Here is a 24,904-nt window from a genome sequence, read left to right as displayed (position 1 = left end):
TGCGTGTTGTGTTTTGTGTCCTCTTTGTCAAGGTGCGTATTGTGTTTTGTGTCCTCTTTGCCAAGGTGCGTGTTGTGTTTTGTGTCCTCTTTGCCAAGGTGCGTATTGTGTTTTGTGTCCTCTTTGCCAAGGTGCGTATTGTGTTTTGTGTCCTCTTTGTCTCTTTGCCAAGGTGTGTATTGTGTTTTGTGTCCTCTTTGTCTCTTTGCCAAGGTGCGTATTGTGTTTTGTGTTTCCTCTTTGCCAAGGTGCGTGTTGTGTTTTGTGTCCTCTTTGCCAAGGTGCGTGTTGTGTTTTGTGTCCTCTTTGCCAAGGTGCGTATTGTGTTTTGTGTCCTCTTTGCCAAGGTGCGTGTTGTGTTTTGTGTCCTCTTTGCCAAGGTGCGTGTTGTGTTTTGTGTCCTCTTTGCCAAGGTGCGTATTGTGTTTTGTGTCCTCTTTGCCAAGGTGCGTGTTGTGTTTTGTGTCCTCTTTGCCAAGGTGCGTGTTGTGTTTTGTGTCCTCTTTGCCAAGGTGCGTGTTGTGTTTTGTGTCCTCTTTGCCAAGGTGCGTATTGTGTTTTGTGTCCTCTTTGCCAAGGTGCGTGTTGTGTTTTGTGTCCTCTTTGCCAAGGTGCGTATTGTGTTTTGTGTCCTCTTTGCCAAGGTGCGTGTTGTGTTTTGTGTCCTCTTTGCCAAGGTGCGTATTGTGTTTTGTGTCCTCTTTGCCAAGGTGCGTATTGTGTTTTGTGTCCTCTTTGTCTCTTTGCCAAGGTGTGTATTGTGTTTTGTGTTTCCTCTTTGCCAAGGTGCGTGTTGTGTTTTGTGTCCTCTTTGCCAAGGTGCGTGTTGTGTTTTGTGTCCTCTTTGCCAAGGTGCGTATTGTGTTTTGTGTCCTCTTTGCCAAGGTGCGTGTTGTGTTTTGTGTCCTCTTTGCCAAGGTGCGTATTGTGTTTTGTGTCCTCTTTGCCAAGGTGCGTGTTGTGTTTTGTGTCCTCTTTGCCAAGGTGCGTATTGTGTTTTGTGTCCTCTTTGCCAAGGTGCGTATTGTGTTTTGTGTCCTCTTTGTCTCTTTGCCAAGGTGCGTATTGTGTTTTGTGTTTCCTCTTTGCCAAGGTGCGTGTTGTGTCTTGTGTCCTCTTTGCCAAGGTGCGTGTTGTGTTTTGTGTCCTCTTTGCCAAGGTGCGTATTGTGTTTTGTGTCCTCTTTGCCAAGGTGCGTGTTGTGTTTTGTGTCCTCTTTGCCAAGGTGCGTATTGTGTTTTGTGTCCTCTTTGCCAAGGTGTGTGTTGTGTTTTGTGTCCTCTTTGCCAAGGTGCGTGTTGTGTTTTGTGTTTCCTCTTTGCCAAGGTGCGTGTTGTGTTTTGTGTCCTCTTTGCCAAGGTGCGTATTGTGTTTTGTGTCCTCTTTGCCAAGGTGCGTGTTGTGTTTTGTGTCCTCTTTGCCAAGGTGCGTGTTGTGTTTTGTGTTTCCTCTTTGCCAAGGTGCGTGTTGTGTTTTGTGTCCTCTTTGCCAAGGTGCGTATTGTGTTTTGTGTCCTCTTTGCCAAGGTGCGTGTTGTGTTTTGTGTCCTCTTTGCCAAGGTGCGTGTTGTGTTTTGTGTGTCCTATTTGCCAAGGTGCGTACTTTGCAGTGTTCCATACAACAATACATAACTTAAAAACAGTCTTATAAAGTATTGTTCTCCGATGCTTGGATTCCATTTCAGATCTTATTGTCTTGGTTTCTTCTTTCAGAATAACATCATAAACTTATTTCTCTCTCTTTCTTTCTTCCTTTTCATATTTGTTTTTCTTTTTTTTAATCTTTTTTGATTTGTTCTTTTTTTTCTTTCTCTCTCTCTTTCTCTTGCTCTCTCTCTCTCTCTCTCTCTCTCTCCAACAGAATAACAGGGTGGTTGTTGGAGGCCCTGGTAGTTTCTACTGGCAAGGTAAGTGATGTGTAATTCTATATATTTACTGAGCAGGTCTGTTATTCCAGGTTATTATCAGACACGCTGTGCTCTGTGTGGCTCTTCTCTGAGATGAGGCATGTAGTGATTCAGGGCATTTGTGGTGATGCTTTGACTGCCTAACTGTAGCTGTTGTCAATGCAGTAATACTTTGACTGCCTAACAGTGGCTGTTGTCAATGCAGTAATGCTTTGACTGCCTAACAGTGGCTGTTGTCAATGCAGTAATACTTTGACTGCCTAACTGTGGCTGTTGTCAATGCAGTAATACTTTGACTGCCTAACAGTGGCTGTTATCAATGCAGTAATACTTTGACTGCCTAACTGTGGCTGTTGTCAATGCAGTAATACTTTGACTGCCTAACTGTGGCTGTTGTCAATGCAGTAATACTTTGACTGCCTAACTGTAGCTGTTGTCAATGCAGTAATACTTTGACTGCCTAACTATAGCTGTTGTCAATGCAGTAATACTTTGACTGCCTAACTGTAGCTGTTGTCAATGCAGTAATACTTTGACTGCCTAACAGTGGCTGTTATCAATGCAGTAATACTTTGACTGCCTAACTGTGGCTGTTGTCAATGCAGTAATACTTTGACTGCCTAACTGTGGCTGTTGTCAATGCAGTAATAATTTGACTGCCTAACTGTGGCTGTTATCAATGCAGTAATACTTTGACTGCCTAACTGTAGCTGTTGTCAATGCAGTAATGCTTTGACTGCCTAACTGTGGCTGTTGTCAATGCAGTAATGCTTTGACTGCCTAAAAGTGGCTGTTGTCAATGCAGTAATGCTTTGACTGCCTAACTGTGGCTGTTATCAATGCAGTAATACTTTGACTGCCTAAAAATAGCTGTGGTGAATGCAGCTCTTAGGCTGACAAGTGAGCGGTAGTCTGTGAGATCATGACACTGGCTTGCAGGAGTGACTGCCCAGCTAGCAACAAACGTTCCCACAACTTTAGAGAACATTCCCTTAAGAGTCTCATAGGAATGTTCCTGTGATGTGCAAGGAATGTTTCCCAGAGACCATTCCCTTAATGTCAAATAAAACTTACCAAGAATGTGGTTGCTATGTTCTCAGAACTTAAGATATTAAATGTCCTAGAAAAGTTTCATGGGAATGTTCACGTGTCCAGTTTTCTGAGGGTTAGGAGAATATTCTATCAATGTCCTACCAAACATACATATATGGTTGAGGAAGTGCTGCATCATGAATACAGTCACAGATAAGAGGAAGTGGTGCATCATGAATACAGTCACAGATAAGAGGAAGTGCTGCATCATGAATACAGTCACAGATAAGAGGAAGTGCTGCATCGTGAATACAGTCACAGATAAGAGGAAGTGGTGCATCATGAATATAGTCACAGATAAGAGGAAGTGCTGCATCATGAATACAGTCACAGATAAGAGGAAGTGCTGCATCATGAATACAGTCACAGATAAGAGGAAGTGCTGCATCATGAATACAGTCACAGATAAGAGGAAGTGCTGCATCATGAATACAGTCACAGATAAGAGGAAGTGGTGCATCATGAATACAGTCACAGATAAGAGGAAGTGGTGCATCATGAATACAGTCACAGATAAGAGGAAGTGGTGCATCATGAATACAGTCACAGATAAGAGGAAGTGCTGCATCATGAATACAGTCACAGATAAGAGGAAGTGCTGCATCATGAATACAGTCACAGATAAGAGGAAGTGCTGCATCATGAATACAGTCACAGATAAGAGGAAGTGCTGCATCATGAATACAGTCACAGATAAGAGGAAGTGCTGCATCATGAATACAGTCACAGATAAGAGGAAGTGGTGCATCATGAATACATGAATACAGTCACAGATAAGAGGAAGTGGTGCATCATGAATACATGAATACAGTCACAGATAAGAGGAAGTGCTGCATCATGAATACAGTCACAGATAAGAGGAAGTGCTGCATCATGAATACAGTCACAGATAAGAGGAAGTGCTGCATCATGAATACAGTCACAGATAAGAGGAAGTGCTGCATCATGAATACAGTCACAGATAAGAGGAAGTGCTGCATCATGAATACAGTCACAGATAAGAGGAAGTGCTGTATTATGAATACAGTCACAGATAAGAGGAAGTGCTCTTGAACTGATAACTGAGATGGACATGTTGACATAGCAGGAAGATTAGAATGCCGTGAACCAAGATGTTCACCAACCAATCAGGGCCTTGATGGGCTGGGCAACAGTTAACAGTGGTTGACCAATCAGGGTCTTGATGGGCTGGGCCACAGTAACAGAGGTTCACCAATCAGGACCTTGATGAGCTTGGCAACAGTTAACAGTGGTTGACCAATCAGGACCTTGATGGGCTGGGCCACAGTAACAGTTGTTCACCAATCAGAGCCTTGATGGGCTGGGCAACAGTAACAGTGGTTCACCAATCAGAACCTTGATGGGCTGGGCAACAGTAACAAGATGTGATGTGGATCAGTGGTTGACCAATCAGGGCCTTGATGAGCTGGGCAACAGTAACAAGATGTGATGTGGATCAGTGGTTGACCAGTCAGGTCTTGATGGGCTGGGCCACAGTAACAGTGGTTCACCAATCAGGGTCTTGATGGGCTGGGCAACAGTAACAAGATGTGATGTGGATCAGTGGTTCACCAGTCAGGTCTTGATGGGCTGGGCAACAGTTAACAGTGGTTGACCAGTCAGGGTCTTGATGGGCTGGGCCACAGTAACAGTGGTTGACCAATCAGAGCCTTGATGGGCTGGGCAACAGTAACAGTGGTTGACCAATCAGAGCCTTGATGGGCTGGGCCACAGTAACAGTGGTTGACCAATCAGAGCCTTGATGGGCTGGGGCACAGTAACAGTGGTTGACCAATCAGGACCTTGATGGGCTGGGCCACAGTAACAGTGGTTGACCAATCAGAGTATTGATGGGCTGGGCCACAGTAACAAGATGTTTCCTCTGGGACCATCAGGCGACGTCCTGACAACTGGACACAGGAATGTTCTTGCAATGTGTCTATAACAGTAATATCTTATGTTCTGAGAAGAGAACAAAGCAGCCATGCTCTCTGTATGTTTGGTGGGACATTGATGGAAGTTTCTCCTAAACCTCAGGTAACTGGACACAGGAATGTTCTAGCAACAGTCCCACGAAATGAGTCCAGGACAATATCTTGTACTCTGAGAACATGGCAACCGTGTAACATTACAAAAACATCCTCTCTCCCTAGAATTGGTCTCTTAATTCTGTGACAGATTCTGTGACTCAGGGAACAGGTTGAGATGTTGTTTTTCTTTGGGTGTGCTGCTCGCCGCAACATCCTGTTGTGAGTCAAAGGAGCAAATACAGCCCCTTTTTTAAAGCTGTCAAAGTTGTTCGTAACGGGGCGGCTCATTGGCTGCTGCTATGCTGGGTAGGCACTGAGTTAATTTGATTAGGGAGGGGTGGAATTTAAAAGCGGTCAACATTTGTATGGGTGCCAATGCCAGTCTGCAGCTCGATAGTAGAAGGTGTTCCTAATGTTTGGTGCACTCAGTTTATATTAGATTCTCACATTCTATGAACCTTGAAGCATTTTTTTGTGAAAAATGTAAGCAGAAGCACAATTTAGACCAAAACAAATTAGGCTACACAAACCCTCTCTCACCCCCTGACCCTGCTTTTTCACTAACATTTTGTCATTAAGGAGTAGAAGCCCTTATGTTATTAATATGTTATTAATATGTTATTAATATGTTATTAATAACATAAGGTGATATGTACGACGCTGTATGTTATTAATATGTTATTAATATGTTATTAATAACATAAGGTGATATGTACAACGCTGTATGTTATTTCCACAGGTCAGCTGATAAGTGATGATATCTCTGAGATCATCACCAGGTTCAATAGACAATACTACACTCCTTACAGTAACCAGCTGACCACTAAGTCTGCCAGCGCTCAGTACGATGACAGCTATTTAGGTAAGTCCTGTTGTCCCAAACGGCCCCCTATTCCCTCTATAGTGCTCTACTGTTGACCAGGGCCCGTAGGGAATAGAGTGCCATGCCACATATTCATTTTCTGGTTAAATATATGTTTGCTTACTTTGATTAGCATGTTGTCAAGTGGTGTTGAAGCTCTTGTTTTGGCTCTGTAAGAGGCTCATAACTATCGTTAAAGAGTTTAATGAGCTCTTAGGGTTTTGTGGCAGAGGATTTAGCAATGTTGTTAAACTGTGCATGGTCTGTTGTTGTAGAATGTAGTACGTCAACGGTTCTCTACTCCGCTGGCACCATGTCTTCTGGCTTATTAGGTATTTATTTTATGTTTACTTCCAGGTTATTCTGTGACTGTCGGTGACTTCAATGCTGATGGAGAAGATGGTAAGTTTTGGCCATCAAACTGTTCCCGTCTACTGATGTCTCTTCTGTCTCCATCAACACTCCTTCCTCTGTTTAGGACTGCGTACATGACCTTTCACCTACTCATGTTATTTTGTCACTTTGTAAAAGTGGGATGCTCCATACTGTAATCTCTGGGTTTGGTACAGTAATGTGTTCTTGGAATGTCTTAGTTCTGTGCGTGATACTTAAGGTTCCAGAATGGAACAGCTCAATGGTGATCTCATTCTAACATTCTATATAGAACAGTTCAATGGTGATCTAGTTTTAACATTCTATATAGAACAGTTCAATGGTGATCTAGTTTTAACATTCTATATAGAACAGTTCAATGGTGATCTATCTCATTCTAACATTCTATATAGAACAGTTCAATGGTGATCTAGTTTTAACATAATATATAGAACAGTTCCATGGTGATCTCATTATAACATTCTGTATAGAACAGTTTAATGGTGATCTCATTCTAACATTCTATATAGAACAGTTCAATGGTGATCTGGTTTTAACATTCTATATAGAACAGTTCAATGGTGATCTCATTCTAACATTCTATATAGAACAGTTCAATGGTGATCTGGTTTTAACATTCTATATAGAACAGTTCAATGGTGATCTCATTCTAACATTCTATATAGAACAGTTCAATGGTGATCTAGTTTTAACATTCTATATAGAACAGTTCAATGGTGATCTCATTCTAACATTCTATATAGAACAGTTCAATGGTGATCTCATTCTAACATTCTATATAGAACAGTTCAATGGTGATCTGGTTTTAACATTCTATATAGAACAGTTCAATGGTGATCTGGTTTTAACATTCTATATAGAACAGTTCAATGGTGATCTCATTCTAACATTCTATATAGAACAGTTCAATGGTGATCTGGTTTTAACATTCTGTATAGAACAGTTCAATGGTGATCTGATTTTAACATTCTATATAGAACAGTTCAATGGTGATCTCATTCTAACATTCTGTATAGAACAGTTCAATGGTGATCTCATTCTAACATTCTGTATAGAACAGTTCAATGGTGATCTCATTCTAACATTCTATATAGAACAGTTCAATGGTGATCTGGTTTTAACATTCTGTATAGAACAGTTCAATGGTGATCTGGTTTTAACATTCTATATAGAACAGTTCAATGGTGATCTCATTCTAACATTCTGTATAGAACAGTTCAATGGTGATCTCATTCTAACATTCTGTATAGAACAGTTCAATGGTGATGTGGTTTTAACATTCTGTATAGAACAGTTCAATGGTGATCTGGTTTTAACATTCTATATAGAACAGTTCAATGGTGATCTGGTTTTAACATTCTATATAGAACAGTTCAATGGTGATCTGGTTTTAACATTCTATATAGAACAGTTCAATGGTGATCTCATTCTAACATTCTATATAGAACAGTTCAATGGTGATCTCATTCTAACATTCTATATAGAACAGTTCAATGGTGATCTGGTTTTAACATTCTATATAGAACAGTTCAATGGTGATCTGGTTTTAACATTCTATATAGAACAGTTCAATGGTGATCTCATTCTAACATTCTATATAGAACAGTTCAATGGTGATCTGGTTTTAACATTCTGTATAGAACAGTTCAATGGTGATCTGATTTTAACATTCTATATAGAACAGTTCAATGGTGATCTCATTCTAACATTCTGTATAGAACAGTTCAATGGTGATCTCATTCTAACATTCTGTATAGAACAGTTCAATGGTAATCTCATTCTAACATTCTATATAGAACAGTTCAATGGTGATCTGGTTTTAACATTCTGTATAGAACAGTTCAATGGTGATCTGGTTTTAACATTCTATATAGAACAGTTCAATGGTGATCTCATTCTAACATTCTGTATAGAACAGTTCAATGGTGATCTCATTCTAACATTCTGTATAGAACAGTTCAATGGTGATGTGGTTTTAACATTCTGTATAGAACAGTTCAATGGTGATCTGGTTTTAACATTCTATATAGAACAGTTCAATGGTGATCTGGTTTTAACATTCTATATAGAACAGTTCAATGGTGATCTGGTTTTAACATTCTATATAGAACAGTTCAATGGTGATCTCATTCTAACATTCTATATAGAACAGTTCAATGGTGATCTCATTCTAACATTCTATATAGAACAGTTCAATGGTGATCTGGTTTTAACATTCTGTATAGAACAGTTCAATGGTGATCTGGTTTTAACATTCTATATAGAACAGTTCAATGGTGATCTCATTCTAACATTCTATATAGAACAGTTCAATGGTGATCTGGTTTTAACATTCTGTATAGAACAGTTCAATGGTGATCTGGTTTTAACATTCTATATAGAACAGTTTAATGGTGATCTAGTTTTAACATTCTATATAGAACAGTTTAATGGTGATCTAGTTTTAACATTCTATATAGAACAGTTCAATGGTGATCTCATTCTAACATTATATATAGAACAGTTCAATGGTGATCTAGTTTTAACATTCTATATAGAACAGTTCAATGGTGATCTATTTTTAACATTCTATATAGAACAGTTCAATGGTGATCTGGTTTTAACATTCTATATAGAACAGTTCAATGGTGATCTCATTCTAACATTCTGTATAGAACAGTTCAATGGTGATCTCATTCTAACATTCTATATAGAACAGTTCAATGGTGATCTCATTCTAACATTCTATATAGAACAGTTCAATGGTGATCTGGTTTTAACATTCTATATAGAACAGTTCAATGGTGATCTCATTCTAACATTCTGTATAGAACAGTTTAATGGTGATCTAGTTTTAACATTCTATATAGAACAGTTCAATGGTGATCTCATTCTAACATTCTATATAGAACAGTTCAATGGTGATCTAGTTTTAACATTATTTCTGTTATTTCTCTTCTGTTGTACAGATTACATTACCGGGGTACCCAGGGGAGACAAAGCTCTGGGCTATGTAAGTATTATGAGCTCATTTTGTATACAACAATTATTTAGCTTTCATTTAATCTTGGTTAACCCAGAACCAAAATTGTGTGTATTTTTTGTCAAATGCTCAATATCTACGTAGTCTGTCAACGAGAGATTAACCTTTATTTACAGTGCATTCAGAAAGTATTCAGACCCCTTAACTTTTTCCACATTTTGTTGTGTTTTATTTTAAAATGGTTTAAGTAAAAAAAAAAAATATCTTCAATCTATGCTCAATACCCCAATGATCATACTTGAGATGTTTTTATAACTTGACTGGCGTCCACCTGTGGTAAATTCAATTGATTGGACATGATTTGGAAAGGCACACGCCTGTCTATATTAGGTCCTACAGTTGACAGTGCATGCCAGAGCAAAAACCAAGCCTTGAGGTCGAGGGAATTGTCCGTAGAGCTTCGAGACAGGATTGTGTTGAGACACAGATCTGGGGAAGGGTACCAGCATTGAAGGACCCCAAGAAGGACCCCAAGAACACAGTGGCCTCCATCATTCTTAAATGGAAGAATTTTGGAACCACAAAGACTCTTCCTAGAGCTGGCCACCCGGCCAAACTGATCAATCGGGGGAGAAGGGCCTTGGTCAGGGAGGTGACCAAGGACCTAATAATTACCTTGACAGAGCTCCAGAGTTCCTCTGTGGAAATGGAAGAACCTTCCAGAAGGACAAGCATCTCTGCAGCACTCTACCAATCAGGCCTTTATGATAGAGTGGCCATATGATAGAGTGGCCACTGGGAGACTAGTAAGGAGATTGAAAGATGAAGAGAGCAAAGTACAGAGAGATCCTTGATGAAAACTGCCCTACAGCGCTAAGGACCTCAGCCTGGAGTGAAGGTTCACCTTCCAACAGGACAACAACCTTAAGCACTCAGCTAAGACAACGCAGGAGTGGCTTCGGGACAAGTCTCTGAAAGTCCTTGAGTGGCCCAGCCAGAGCCCGGACTTGAACCCGATCAAACATCTCTGGAGAGACCTGAAAATAGCTGTGCAGCAACGCTCCCCATCCAACCTGACAGAGCTTGAGAGGATCTGCAGAGAAGAATGGGAGAAACTCCCCAAATACAGGTGTACCAAGCTTGTAGCGTCATACCCAAGAAGACTCGAGGCTGTAATCGCTGCCCAAGGATGCTTCAACAAAGTACTGAGTAAAGGGTTTGAATACTTATGTAAATGTGATATTTCTGTTTTTTTTTTTTTTTTTAATTATATACATTTGCTACAAAGTGAAGGGGTCTGAATGCTTTCCCATCATTGAGCTAAAATATTTTTGAGAGCTGTACTATACATGTGTTAAAGAGGTCAACATACCATGAGGGAAGAACAAGGACTCCATTGGAGCACATTCAAAAATTCTGATTTTACAATGTGGATATTCATCATATTCGTCATGATTCTAACAGGCCCACAATGTGGTTACTAAAATACGAAATTAGATCTATTTCTCTGTTTTCGCTGACTAATATTTAGAAATAGTTATTTTCAGTTTATAAAAAAATATCTGCTAAACGCTAACTTCTGTTGGTGTAAGCTGGTAGCATAGAACTTGGTGGTGGTACTTGAAGCCATTTTGAAATATAAGTTGATTAGTGGCGATGACATAAACATGTGTCAGGGTTGACATCCATACAAGCATTACACTCTGATGTTTACCCCAAATAGTGTGAAATACACATATTAACAATAGCTTAAATGCAGGCACATTTTTTTAAGGGGAGGGGGGGCGTGAGTGGCGTTGCCATGGCATTTCCATTGTTTTGGTCAGTTCAATTTATCTCTTTACTGCATCTGTGCTGTGTGTGCTATAGACAACTATTATTGCCATGGCTAAAACACACACAGACTAGATCGACTAGGCTAACTATTATTATGTCACTGTGTCAGTCATTGTGGGTGAAAAACGAAAAACCGAGTCAGTTATGTTGTCTTGCCATGTAGGTGAACATCTTCAATGGGAGGAATATGCAGTCTGTCCTGAACTTCACAGGAACACAGGTACGGTATGAGATGGTAGTGGTTTTACATGAAACTGTGCGTGCGTGCATTCCGACTCTGAGCCGGCAGGATGAAAGAAATGTTGACATAATTAATATGATTTGTTTTGAGGGTTCCTCTTGGAATCTCCGTTACGGTCCACACAGAGACAGGGCATGTGTTACGGTCCACACAGAGACAGGGCATCCGTTACGGTCCACACAGAGACAGGGCATCTGTTACGGTCCACACAGAGATAGGGCATCTGTTACGGTCCACACAGAGACAGGGCATCCGTTACGGTCCACACAGAGACAGGGAGTCTGTTACGGTCCACACAGAGACAGGGAGTCTGTGACGGTCCACACAGAGACAGGGAGTCTGTTACGGTCCACACAGAGACAGGGAGTCTGTGACGGTCCACACAGAGACAGGGAGTCTGTTACGGTCCACACAGAGACAGGGAGTCTGTTACGGTCCACACAGAGACAGGGAGTCTGTTACGGTCCACACAGAGACAGGGAGTCTGTGACGGTCCACACAGAGACAGGGAGTCTGTTACGGTCCACACAGAGACAGGGAGTCTGTTACGGTCCACACAGAGACAGGGCGTCTGTTACGGTCCACACAGAGACAGGGAGTCTGTTACGGTCCACACAGAGACAGGGAGTCTGTGACGGTCCACACAGAGACAGGGAGTCTGTTACGGTCCACACAGAGACAGGGAGTCTGTTACGGTCCACACAGAGACAGGGCGTCTGTTACGGTCCACACAGAGACAGGACATCAGAGACAGGGCATCCGTTACGGTCTACACAGAGACAGGGAGTCTGTTACGGTCCACACAGAGACAGGGAGTCTGTGACGGTCCACACAGAGATAGGGAGTCTGTGACGGTCTACACAGAGACAGGGAGTCTGTGACGGTCCACACAGAGACAGGGAGTCTGTTACGGTCCACACAGAGACAGGGAGTCTGTTACGGTCCACACAGAGACCGTGTTGGTCTGTTGGTCTCTGTAGTAAACCTTATTCAGCACCGTGTTGGTCTCTGTAGTAAACCTTATTCAGCACCGTATTGGTCTCTGTAGTAAACCTTATTCAGCACCGTACTGGTCTCTGTAGTAAACCTTATTCAGCACCGTACTGGTCTCTGTAGTAAACCTTATTCAGCACCGTACTGGTCTCTGTAGTAAACCTTATTCAGCACCGTATTGGTCTCTGTAGTAAACCTTATTCAGCACCGTGTTGGTCTCTGTAGTAAACCTTATTCAGCACCGTATTGGTCTCTGTAGTAAACCTTATTCAGCACCGTATTGGTCTCTGTAGTAAACCTTATTCAGCACCGTATTGGTCTCTGTAGTAAACCTTATTCAGCACCGTATTGGTCTCTGTAGTAAACCTTATTCAGCACCTTGTTGGTCTCTGTAGTAAACCTTATTCAGCACCGTACTGGTCTCTGTAGTAAACCTTATTCAGCACCGTATTGGTCTCTGTAGTAAACCTTATTCAGCACCGTATTGGTCTCTGTAGTAAACCTTATTCAGCACCGTATTGGTCTCTGTAGTAAACCTTATTCAGCACCGTATTGGTCTCTGTAGTAAACCTTATTTAGCACCGTATTGGTCTCTGTAGTAAACCTTATTCAGCACCGTATTGGTCTCTGTAGTAAACCTTATTCAGCACCGTGTTGGTCTCTGTAGTAAACCTTATTCAGCACCGTATTGGTCTCTGTAGTAAACCTTATTCAGCACCGTACTGGTCTCTGTAGTAAACCTTATTCAGCACCGTACTGGTCTCTGTAGTAAACCTTATTCAGCACCGTATTGGTCTCTGTATTAAACCTTATTCAGCACCGTATTGGTCTCTGTAGTAAACCTTATTCAGCACCGTGTTGGTCTCTGTAGTAAACCTTATTCAGCACCGTACTGGTCTCTGTAGTAAACCTTATTCAGCACCGTACTGGTCTCTGTAGTAAACCTTATTCAGCACCGTATTGGTCTCTGTAGTAAACCTTATTCAGCACCGTATTGGTCTCTGTAGTAAACCTTATTCAGCACCGTATTGGTCTCTGTAGTAAACCTTATTCAGCACCGTACTGGTCTCTGTAGTAAACCTTATTCAGCACCGTATTGGTCTCTGTAGTAAACCTTATTCAGCACCGTGTTGGTCTCTGTAGTAAACCTTATTCAGCACCGTGTTGGTCTCTGTAGTAAACCTTATTCAGCACCGTACTGGTCTCTGTAGTAAACCTTATTCAGCACCGTATTGGTCTCTGTAGTAAACCTTATTCAGCACCGTATTGGTCTCTGTAGTAAACCTTATTCAGCACCGTATTGGTCTCTGTAGTAAACCTTATTCAGCACCGTATTGGTCTCTTTAGTAAACCTTATTCAGCACCGTATTGGTCTCTGTAGTAAACCTTATTCAGCACCGTATTGGTCTCTGTAGTAAACCTTATTCAGCACCGTGTTGGTCTCTGTAGTAAACCTTATTCAGCACCGTGTTTGTCTCTGTAGTAAACCTTATTCAGCACCGTACTGGTCTCTGTAGTAAACCTTATTCAGCACCGTACTGGTCTCTGTAGTAAACCTTATTCAGCACCGTACTGGTCTCTGTAGTAAACCTTATTCAGCACCGTACTGGTCTCTGTAGTAAACCTTATTCAGCACCGTACTGGTCTCTGTAGTAAACCTTATTCAGCACCGTATTGGTCTCTGTAGTAAACCTTATTCAGCACCGTACTGGTCTCTGTAGTAAACCTTATTCAGCACCGTACTGGTCTCTGTAGTAAACCTTATTCAGCACCGTATTGGTCTCTGTAGTAAACCTTATTCAGCACCGTACTGGTCTCTGTAGTAAACCTTATTCAGCACCGTACTGGTCTCTGTAGTAAACCTTATTCAGCACCGTACTGGTCTCTGTAGTAAACCTTATTCAGCACCGTATTGGTCTCTGTAGTAAACCTTATTCAGCACCGTGTTGGTCTCTGTAGTAAACCTTATTCAGCACCGTATTGGTCTCTGTAGTAAACCTTATTCAGCACCGTATTGGTCTCTGTAGTAAACCTTATTCAGCACCGTATTGGTCTCTGTAGTAAACCTTATTCAGCACCGTATTGGTCTCTGTAGTAAACCTTATTCAGCATCGCACTGGTCTCTGTAGTAAACCTTATTCAGCACCGTATTGGTCTCTGTAGTAAACCTTATTCAGCACCGTACTGGTCTCTGTAGTAAACCTTATTCAGCACCGTATTGGTCTCTGTAGTAAACCTTATTCAGCACCGTATTGGTCTCTGTAGTAAACCTTATTCAGCACCGTACTGGTCTCTGTAGTAAACTTTATTCAGCACCGTATTGGTCTCTGTAGTAAACCTTATTCAGCACCGTATTGGTCTCTGTAGTAAACCTTATTCAGCACCCTATTGGTCTCTGTAGTAAACCTTATTCAGCACCGTATTGGTCTCTGTAGTAAACCTTATTCAGCACCGTGTTGGTCTCTGTAGTAAACCTTATTCAGCACCGTATTGGTGTCTTTAGTAAACCTTATTCAGCACCGAGTTGGTCTCTGTAGTAAACCTTATTCAGCACCGTGTTGGTCTCTGTAGTAAACCTTATTCAGCACCGTGTTGGTCTCTGTAGTAAACCTTATTCAGCACCGTATTGGTCTCTGTAGTAAACCTTATTCAGCACCGTATTGGTCTCTGTAGTAAACCTTATTCAGCACCGTGTTGGTCTCTGTAGTAAACCTTATTCAGCACCGTGTTGGTCTCTGTAGTAAACCTTATTCAGCACCGTATTGGTCTCTGTAGTAAACCTTATTCAGCACCGTGTTGGTCTCTGTAGTAAACCTTATTCAGCACCGTGTTGGTCTCTGTAGTAAACCTTATTCAGCACCGTATTGGTCTCTGTAGTAAACCTTATTCAGCACCGTGTTGGTCTCTGTAGTAAACCTTATTCAGCACCGTATTGGTCTCTGTAGTAAACCTTATTCAGCACCGTATTGGTCTCTGTAGTAAACCTTATTCAGCACCGTACTGGTCTCTGTAGTAAACCTTATTCAGCACCGTATTGGTCTCTGTATTAAACCTTATTCAGCACCGTATTGGTCTCTGTAGTAAACCTTATTCAGCACCGTGTTGGTCTCTGTAGTAAACCTTATTCAGCACCGTATTGGTCTCTGTATTAAACCTTATTCAGCACCGTATTGGTCTCTGTAGTAAACCTTATTCAGCACCGTGTTGGTCTCTGTAGTAAACCTTATTCAGCACCGTACTGGTCTCTGTAGTAAACCTTATTCAGCACCGTACTGGTCTCTGTAGTAAACCTTATTCAGCACCGTATTGGTCTCTGTAGTAAACCTTATTCAGCACCGTATTGGTCTCTGTAGTAAACCTTATTCAGCACCGTATTGGTCTCTGTAGTAAACCTTATTCAGCACCGTACTGGTCTCTGTAGTAAACCTTATTCAGCACCGTATTGGTCTCTGTAGTAAACCTTATTCAGCACCGTGTTGGTCTCTGTAGTAAACCTTATTCAGCACCGTGTTGGTCTCTGTAGTAAACCTTATTCAGCACCGTACTGGTCTCTGTAGTAAACCTTATTCAGCACCGTACTGGTCTCTGTAGTAAACCTTATTCAGCACCGTATTGGTCTCTGTAGTAAACCTTATTCAGCACCGTATTGGTCTCTGTAGTAAACCTTATTCAGCACCGTATTGGTCTCTGTAGTAAACCTTATTCAGCACCGTATTGGTCTCTGTAGTAAACCTTATTCAGCACCGTATTGGTCTCTGTAGTAAACCTTATTCAGCACCGTATTGGTCTCTGTAGTAAACCTTATTCAGCACCGTATTGGTCTCTGTAGTAAACCTTATTCAGCACCGTGTTGGTCTCTGTAGTAAACCTTATTCAGCACCGTGTTTGTCTCTGTAGTAAACCTTATTCAGCACCGTACTGGTCTCTGTAGTAAACCTTATTCAGCACCGTACTGGTCTCTGTAGTAAACCTTATTCAGCACCGTATTGGTCTCTGTAGTAAACCTTATTCAGCACCGTACTGGTCTCTGTAGTAAACCTTATTCAGCACCGTACTGGTCTCTGTAGTAAACCTTATTCAGCACCGTATTGGTCTCTGTAGTAAACCTTATTCAGCACCGTACTGGTCTCTGTAGTAAACCTTATTCAGCACCGTACTGGTCTCTGTAGTAAACCTTATTCAGCACCGTATTGGTCTCTGTAGTAAACCTTATTCAGCACCGTATTGGTCTCTGTAGTAAACCTTATTCAGCACCGTACTGGTCTCTGTAGTAAACCTTATTCAGCACCGTACTGGTCTCTGTAGTAAACCTTATTCAGCACCGTATTGGTCTCTGTAGTAAACCTTATTCAGCACCGTGTTTGTCTCTGTAGTAAACCTTATTCAGCACCGTATTGGTCTCTGTAGTAAACCTTATTCAGCACCGTATTGGTCTCTGTAGTAAACCTTATTCAGCACCGTATTGGTCTCTGTAGTAAACCTTATTCAGCACCGTATTGGTCTCTGTAGTAAACCTTATTCAGCATCGCACTGGTCTCTGTAGTAAACCTTATTCAGCACCGTATTGGTCTCTGTAGTAAACCTTATTCAGCACCGTACTGGTCTCTGTAGTAAACCTTATTCAGCACCGTATTGGTCTCTGTAGTAAACCTTATTCAGCACCGTATTGGTCTCTGTAGTAAACCTTATTCAGCACCGTATTGGTCTCTGTAGTAAACCTTATTCAGCACCGTATTGGTCTCTGTAGTAAACCTTATTCAGCACCGTATTGGTCTCTGTAGTAAACCTTATTCAGCACCGTATTGGTCTTTGTAGTAAACCTTATTCAGCACCGTATTGGTCTCTGTAGTAAACCTTATTCAGCACCGTATTGGTCTCTGTAGTAAACCTTATTCAGCACCGTATTGGTCTCTGTAGTAAACCTTATTCAGCACCGTGTTGGTCTCTGTAGTAAACCTTATTCAGCACTGTGTTGGTCTCTGTAGTAAACCTTATTCAGCACCGTGTTGGTCTCTGTAGTAAACCTTATTCAGCACCGTATTGGTCTCTGTAGTAAACCTTATTCAGCACCGTATTGGTCTCTGTAGTAAACCTTATTCAGCACCGTGTTGGTCTCTGTAGTAAACCTTATTCAGCACCGTGTTGGTCTCTGTAGTAAACCTTATTCAGCACCGTATTGGTCTCTGTAGTAAACCTTATTCAGCACCGTGTTGGTCTCTGTAGTAAACCTTATTCAGCACCGTGTTGGTCTCTGTAGTAAACCTTATTCAGCACCGTGTTGGTCTCTGTAGTAAACCTTATTAAGCACCGTATTGGTCTCTGTAGTAAACCTTATTCAGCACCGTGTTGGTCTCTGTGGGGTGATGGTTAAATACATTGTATTTCTCCCTGTCTCCTCAGATGGCTGCCTACTTCGGCCATTCTGTGGCAGCGACCGACATCAATAACGATGGGTAAGTAATGATGGGTACACTTACTGCCATGTCCCAAAGGTCACCCTAATCCATTATATAGTGCACTACATAGGGCAGAGCCCTATTGACCCTGGTGAAAGTAGTGCACTACATAGGGCAGAGCCTTATTTACCCTGGTGAAAAGTAGTGCACTATGTAGGGCTGAGCCCTATTGACCCTGGTCAGAAATAGTGCACTACATAGGGCATAGGTTACCATTTGGGACCTGGGCTCTATCTTAGTAGGTTGTGACCTCTTTACAGTCTATCCAAGGTCGTGTTCATTGGTGCAAAAGGACAACAAGTGTTTTTTTATTGGACAAGTTCAGGTAGTTTTGTTTATTTGTTGTGTTTGTTTTCTTGGTGTTCTAGTCAACACGGCGTTGCTCCTGGAGCATGTTTGTTAATGGTATAAATAGAGGGCCTGACTTTATACAAACTAAAAATCTATCAGCTCAAGGCGATAGATGTTCTCATCCTGTAGCAGAGCTCGCTAATTAATCTCCAGATGAAGACGCAGGCGTGACCGTATATGGGTAATGACACATCCTCACCAGACTCCTGACTGTTTTCAGATGCAGTTGAATATCTTGGCAAAAAAAAAAATTGTAGTTTATTTCAGAAGTTCTCAAGTTCTCTTTTTTTGCGGCACTTTTGTGGACCCCTTTTGTGACAGCAAATTCAGAACACAACTTGAGTGGGATTCACATAGAATACAAGGAGTTTTACTATGAGTTCAGCAATGTAGGGCTGGATGAAACATGTCTCGGGCTCTGGAAAGGGACGTTTTTAAAGGCCTGCCTCTTTGGCATGGGAGATTAACATATTGCAGTTTTCAAGCTAATTTCCTGCAATTTTACACAGTTTGTCATGGGGCTGATTTTGTTGTTGTTGTTGCAGCTTTAAAGTTAATATCCTGCCACATGTTTTGCCAGAAAAAAAAGCTTAAATTAGTGTATTTATGTAAAAAATTAATCAAACAAAAAGTTTTGGTTGGAAAACAAGTAGTATTGAGTCAAAAAATGTATAATTGGTGGGTACCAATACCCCTGTGAGCCCCCCAGGCACAAGTTACCCAGGAACAAAAACATGTGTAGGCAAATAATATTATATTGTATTGTTTTACACCCTCTAAACATATTCCACAGATCCCTTGGCCAAAATATGTTTCATATGGTGTCGTATCCCACTTTGAGAACCCCTGGGTTATATAATTTACAGGGTAATAGATCCCTTTAACATTAGGGAATATTAAACCCAAAATAAATTGTAACAGAACGAAGGGTGGGTTTCTGGAGCATAGACTAAAACCTTACTCCTGGACTACAATGCAGTTTCAATGGAGGGTCTCCATTGAACATGTTTCTTAGACCAATACTAGGCTGAATCTACAGTAAGTGTGTGAAACCAAGCCAATTATTATTATTTATTTTTTTAACATTTAGGGACTCAAAAGTAATTGGACAAACTAACATAAGCATAAATTTAAATTATGAATTTTGATACTTGGTTGCAAATCCTTTGCAGTCGATGACTGCCTGAAGCTGCGTTTCTTCCCTGGTGATGCTCTGCCAGGGCTTTACTGCAGCGGCCTTCAGTTCTTGCTTGTTCTTGTGGCGTTTTGCCTTCAGCAAAGCGAAATGCTCAATTGGATTCAGGTCAGGTGATTGACTTGGCCGTTGCAGAACATTCCACTTGTTTGCCTTATAAAAAATAAAAAAAAGTATTGGGTTGCTTTCGCAGTATTGCTTCGGGTCATTGTTCATTTGCACTGTGAAGCGCATCGTCCAGTAGTTTTTGAAGCATTTGGCTGAATCTGAGCAGATAACAAACACTTCAGAATTCATCCTGCTGCTTCTGTCAACAGTCACATCATCACTAAATACAAGGGAACCAGTTTCGTTGACAGCCATACATGCCCACGCCATAACACCACCTCCCGAGTGGCACAGCGGTTCTAAGGCACTGCATCTCAGTGCTAGAGGCATCACTACAGACCGTGGTTCGATTCCAGGCTGTATCACAACCGGCCGTGTTTGGGAGTCCCGTAGGGCGGCGCACAATTGGCACCCAGCGTCGTCCGGGTTTTGCCAGTGGTAGGCCGTCATTGTAAATAATAATTTGTTCTTAACTGACTTGCCTCGTTAAATAAAGATTTAAATTAAATAATTAAAAAAAGAAAACCTCCACCGTGATTCACAGATGAGGTGGTTCCTTCCCTTCTCCATACTCTTCTCTTCCCATCATTCTGGGACAAGTCGATCTTCGTCTCATCTGTCCATAGGATGTTATTCCAGAACTGTACAGGCTTTTTTTTTTTTTAGATTGTTGTTTGGGTGCAAACTCTAATCTGTCTAATTCCTGTTTTTGAGATTTACCAGTGGTTTACATCTTGTGGTTAAACCGTCTGTATTTACTCTGGTGAAGTGGGCTCTTGACTGACACAGATACTCCTGCCTCCTGGAGGGTGTTATTGATCTGGACCACTGTCGTGAAAAGGGGTTTTTATTCACCAGGGAAAGAATTATTATGTCATCCACCCTGGTCTTCCTGGCCTTTTGGTGTTCCTGAGCTCACCAGTGCGTTCTGTCTTTTTAGGAATGTACCAAATAGTTGATTTGGCCACACCTCGTGTTTTTTTATTTTTTACTATCGTTCTGATGTTGTTTTTAAAAAGATTTGTCAGCCTAATGATGCCTTCACTGGCAGTAACAGCTCTTTTGACTTCATTTTGAGGGTTAACAGCAACAGATTCCAAATGCCACACTTCAAATCAACTCTAGACTTTTTATCTGCTTACCTGTTAATGAACTAATGAGGGAATAACACACCTGGCCATGGAGCAGCTGAGCAGACAATTGTCCAATTACTTTTGGTCCCTTAACAATGGGGGGGCCCATATATAAAAAAAGTGCTGTAATTCCTGCACCGTTCACCCGATGTGGATGTAAAGACCCTCAAATTAAAGCTGAAAGTCTGCACTTTCAACTCCTATTCATTATTTAATTTAACTCCAATATGCTGTGATAGACAGCTAAAATAACAATAACTTGGTCAATAACCAAATATTTATGGACCTGACTGTCTCTCCTCAGGCTGGTGGATCTGTTTGTAGGGGCCCCTCTGTTCATGGACCGTGGTAGTGATGGGAAGCTAAGGGAGGTGGGTCAGGTGTCTGTGTTCCTGGGGAAAGGAGGCTTCTCCTTCAACACACCCATCACACTGAGTGGGACAGAGATCTACTCACGCTTCGGCAGTTCTATCGCCACCCTGGGGGACCTGGATATGGATGGCTTCAACGGTATGTATGAGTTCTCAACGGTATGTATGAGGTCTCAACGGTATGTATGAGGTTTTAACGGTATGAATGAGGCCTTAACGGTATGAGACCTTAACGGTATGTATGAGGTCTTAATGGTATGTATGAGTTATCAACGGTATGTATGAGTTCTCAACGGTATGTATGAGGCCTCAACGGTATGTATGAGGTTTTAACGGTATGTATGAGGCCTCAACGGTATGTATGAGTTCTCAACGGTATGTATGAGGCCTTAATGGGATGAGTCCTTAACGTTATGTATGAGGCCTTAACAGTATGTATGAGTCCTTACCGGTATGTATGAGGCCTTAACGGAATGTCTGAAGCCTTAACGGTATGTCTGAGGCCTTAACGGTATGTATGAGTCCTTAACGGTATGTATGAGTCCTTAACGGTATGTATGAGTCCTTAACGGTATGTATGAGTCCTTAACGGTATGTATGAGTCCTTAACGGTATGTCTGAGGCCTTAACGGTATGTCTGAAGCCTTAACGGTATGTCTGAGGCCTTAACGGTATGTATGAGTCCTTAACGGTATGTATGAGTCCTTAACGGTATGTATGAGTCCTTAACGGTATGTCTGAGGCCTTAACGGTATGTATGAGGCCTTAACGGTATGTCTGAGGCTTCAACTGTATGAGTCCTTAACAGTATGAGTCCTTAACAGTATGAGTCTTTAACGTTATGAGTCCTTAACGTTATGTATGAGGCCTCAACGGTATAAGGCAACTACAGGTGCCTGGTTCTTTAGCAAAATAACAGAAACTTTACAAAAGTTCACAAGTTGTTTAATAGAAATCCCGGTTGGACAACTCCTGGATTCAGGAGGAAAGAAGCCTGTCGCCCAACTGGGAATGCTCCGACCAGAATTCCTGGCCCCTTTAAGCTTTGTGGCTTTTTGGGGGAAAGTTACCTCATACTATTCAGGGAGATCCTCTGGTTTGAAGACAATGACCAAACCATCATTTAAGGGTTGTTGATGATCTTCCTTCCTGTAATGTTTCTCTGTTCCAGACATTGCCATAGCTGCACCCTACGGCGGGCCGAAGCACAGGGGCCTAGTGTATATCCACAATGGGAGGGCTGCAGGGCCTGACCCAGTGCCTTCTCAGGTCCTAGAGGGGAGGTGGGCCTCCTCTTACATGCCCCCCAGCTTTGGATACTCGCTGCACGGAGCCACCGATATTGACCAGAATGGATACCCAGGTAGTTTGATACGAAAATGGATACCCAGGTAGTTTGATACTAGAATAGATACCCAGGTAGTTTCATACTAGAATGGATACCCAAGTAGTTTGAAACTAGAATGGATACCCAGGTAGTTTGATACTAGAATGGGTACCCAGGTAGTTTGATACTAGAATGGATACCCAGGTAGTTTGAAACTAGAATGGATACCCAGGTAGTTTGATACTAGAATGGATACCCAGGTAGTTTGAAACTAGAATGGATACCCAGGTAGTTTGATACTAGAATGTATACCCAGGTATCTTGAAACTAGAATGGATGCCCAGGTAGTTTGATACTAGAATCGATACCCAGGTAATTTGATACTAGAATGGATACCCAGGTAATTTGATACTAGAATGTATACTCAGTTAGTTTCATACTAGAATGGGTACCCAGGTAGTTTGATACTAGAATGGATACCCAGGTAGTTTCATACTCGAATGGGTACCCAGGTAGTTTGATACTAGAATGGACACCGAGGCTTCCTTACGGGAGGTTGGAGTGTCATAGAAAAACTGTAAATGAGTCCAGCTCTGCTAGTTTTTTCCTGGGTTTATGGTTCCTGAATGCTTACGAATTGTTGCTTGGTAAACCTGCTGTCATTATACTGATGTGTTTCTATCCCCTCTCCCTTCTCTACCTCTCCCCCCCCCCTTCTCTTCCTCCCCCTTCTCTACCTCTCCCTCCCCCTTCTCTACCGCTCCCTCCCCCTTCTCTACCTCTCTCCCCCCCCTCTCTACCTCTGTCCCCCTCCCCCCTCCCTACCTCTCTCTCCCCCTCCCCCTTCTCTACCTCTCGCTCCCCCTCCCCCTTCTCTACCTCTCTCCCCCTCTCCCTTCTCTACCTCTCTCCCCCTCCCCCTCCCCCTTCTCTATCTCTCTCTCCCTTCTCTACCTCTCTCTCTCCCTTCTCTACCTCTCTCTCTCCCTTCTCTACCTGTCTCTCTCCTTTCTCTACCTCTCCCCCCCTCTCTACCCCTCTCCCTTCTCTACCTCCCCCTCCCCCTTCTCTACCTCTCTACCCCTCTCCCCCTCTCCCCATTCTCTACCTCTCTCCCCCTCTCCCCCCTCTCCCCTCTCTGTCTCTCCACCACAGACTTAATAGTGGGTGTATTTGGTGCAGACAAAGCCGTTCTATACAGGTACAGTAGTGCTGTGGTTTCCTTTGATGTTCCACATCCCACCTAAACCACATGCCTTCAATGTACTGATCCATCCCACCTAAACCACGTGCCTTCAATGTACTGATCCATCCCACCTAAACCACATGCCTTCAATGTACTGATCCATCCCACCTAAACCACATGCCTTCAATGTACTGATCCATCCCACCTAAACCACGTGCCTTCAATGTACTGATCCATCCCACCTAAACCACATGCCTTCAATGTACTGATCCATCCCACCTAAACCACATGCCTTCAATGTACTGATCCATCCTACCTAAACCACCTGCCTTCAATGTACTGATCCATCCCACCTAAACCACGTGCCTTCAATGTTCTGATCCATCCCACCTAAACCACATGCCTTCAATGTACTGATCTTCATGATCCATCCCACCTAAACCATGTTTCTGGTTCATTTAAAGTATCCCACATGATTTGTATGCAATTAGTGGCACATTTAAGCCTTTAATAGCTGTTTCTCATTTAAAAAGTGAATGTGTTTAGTGAACAAAGTCCACATTAAGCCTTAATAGCGTACATATTATACAGGCGTTCCACAACACAGACATAAGCTATGTCACAGACATCTATACAGTATAGATTTGACATGCAATACTGTACAACTCCTAAAGGATCAACTGGTGAATTGATCCGATAGCTAAGCTCTGTTGTTGCGGTCGTGACCGATGGCCTCTGGACAGCAACGCTAACCCACGTATAGATGAGTGAGTTTCTCTCCCGCTGGCTGACTGGCTGTGAGAGCAGAGACCTGTGCTGCTAGAGGACTTCCAACAAACACCAGATTGCTCTCTTTCTATTGAAAAGCTGTTACCAACGCTCCTCCCTGTACGGGGTTCAGAGTGTTGACCGGTCGCCGGTGAGGTCTGACCTCAAACACGATGAGATCTTAGTCTTTATTGAAGCTCTCTGATGTGGACTTGATGTACCCCCCCCCCCCCCCCCCCCATGCTCACTGTTCTGTATATGGCATGTAGCTTGACTTCTGACCCCCCCCCCCCCCCCCCCCCCCCAGGGCTCGGCCCGTTATCAGTGTTAACGCCACCCTGGACATCAGCCCTCAGATCCTCAACCCAGAGGAAAGGAGCTGCAAGCTGCCTGACAGTGACACTAAAGTGTCCTGGTGAGTAATATAATTTGATTTTCACTTTTTAAATAGATATTTATGTCTGTGTGTGATGATATGGTCCATATCAGGGGCTGCACTGAGGAGCCAAAATGTTATGGACTTCCTCTCTGGTAACGTTCCTGTCTAACTGTCAGACAGACTTCCTCTCTGGTAACGTTCCTGTCTAACTGTCAGACAGACTTCCTCTCTGGTAACGTTCCTGTCTAACTGTCAGACAGACTTCCTCTCTGGTAATGTTCCTGTCTAACTGTCAGACAGACTTCCTCTCTGGTA

At 42.4% G+C, this 24,904-nt stretch overlaps 1 protein-coding gene across 4 annotated transcripts in view; it reads left to right on the top strand.

The window, feature by feature from the left end:
* Positions 1–24,904, top strand: part of LOC110501956 (integrin alpha-V) — an 80,282-nt gene that overhangs the window by 29,040 nt on the left and 26,338 nt on the right. For all 4 annotated transcript variants that reach the window (XM_036959469.1, XM_036959468.1, XM_036959467.1 and 1 more), the window contains 10 exons: positions 1,861–1,906; positions 5,768–5,890; positions 6,248–6,292; positions 9,232–9,275; positions 11,245–11,301; positions 17,716–17,768; positions 20,863–21,068; positions 22,101–22,292; positions 23,412–23,457; positions 24,518–24,625. In XM_036959469.1, coding sequence (XP_036815364.1) covers positions 1,861–1,906; positions 5,768–5,890; positions 6,248–6,292; positions 9,232–9,275; positions 11,245–11,301; positions 17,716–17,768; positions 20,863–21,068; positions 22,101–22,292; positions 23,412–23,457; positions 24,518–24,625 — 920 coding nt within the window. The remainder of the gene's footprint in view (positions 1–1,860; positions 1,907–5,767; positions 5,891–6,247; positions 6,293–9,231; positions 9,276–11,244; positions 11,302–17,715; positions 17,769–20,862; positions 21,069–22,100; positions 22,293–23,411; positions 23,458–24,517; positions 24,626–24,904) is intronic.

The sequence above is a fragment of the Oncorhynchus mykiss genome, chromosome 22 (genome assembly GCF_013265735.2).
Source record: "Oncorhynchus mykiss isolate Arlee chromosome 22, USDA_OmykA_1.1, whole genome shotgun sequence".
Lineage (NCBI taxonomy): Eukaryota > Metazoa > Chordata > Actinopteri > Salmoniformes > Salmonidae > Oncorhynchus > Oncorhynchus mykiss.
This window is presented reverse-complemented; position numbering and strand designations above follow the sequence as displayed.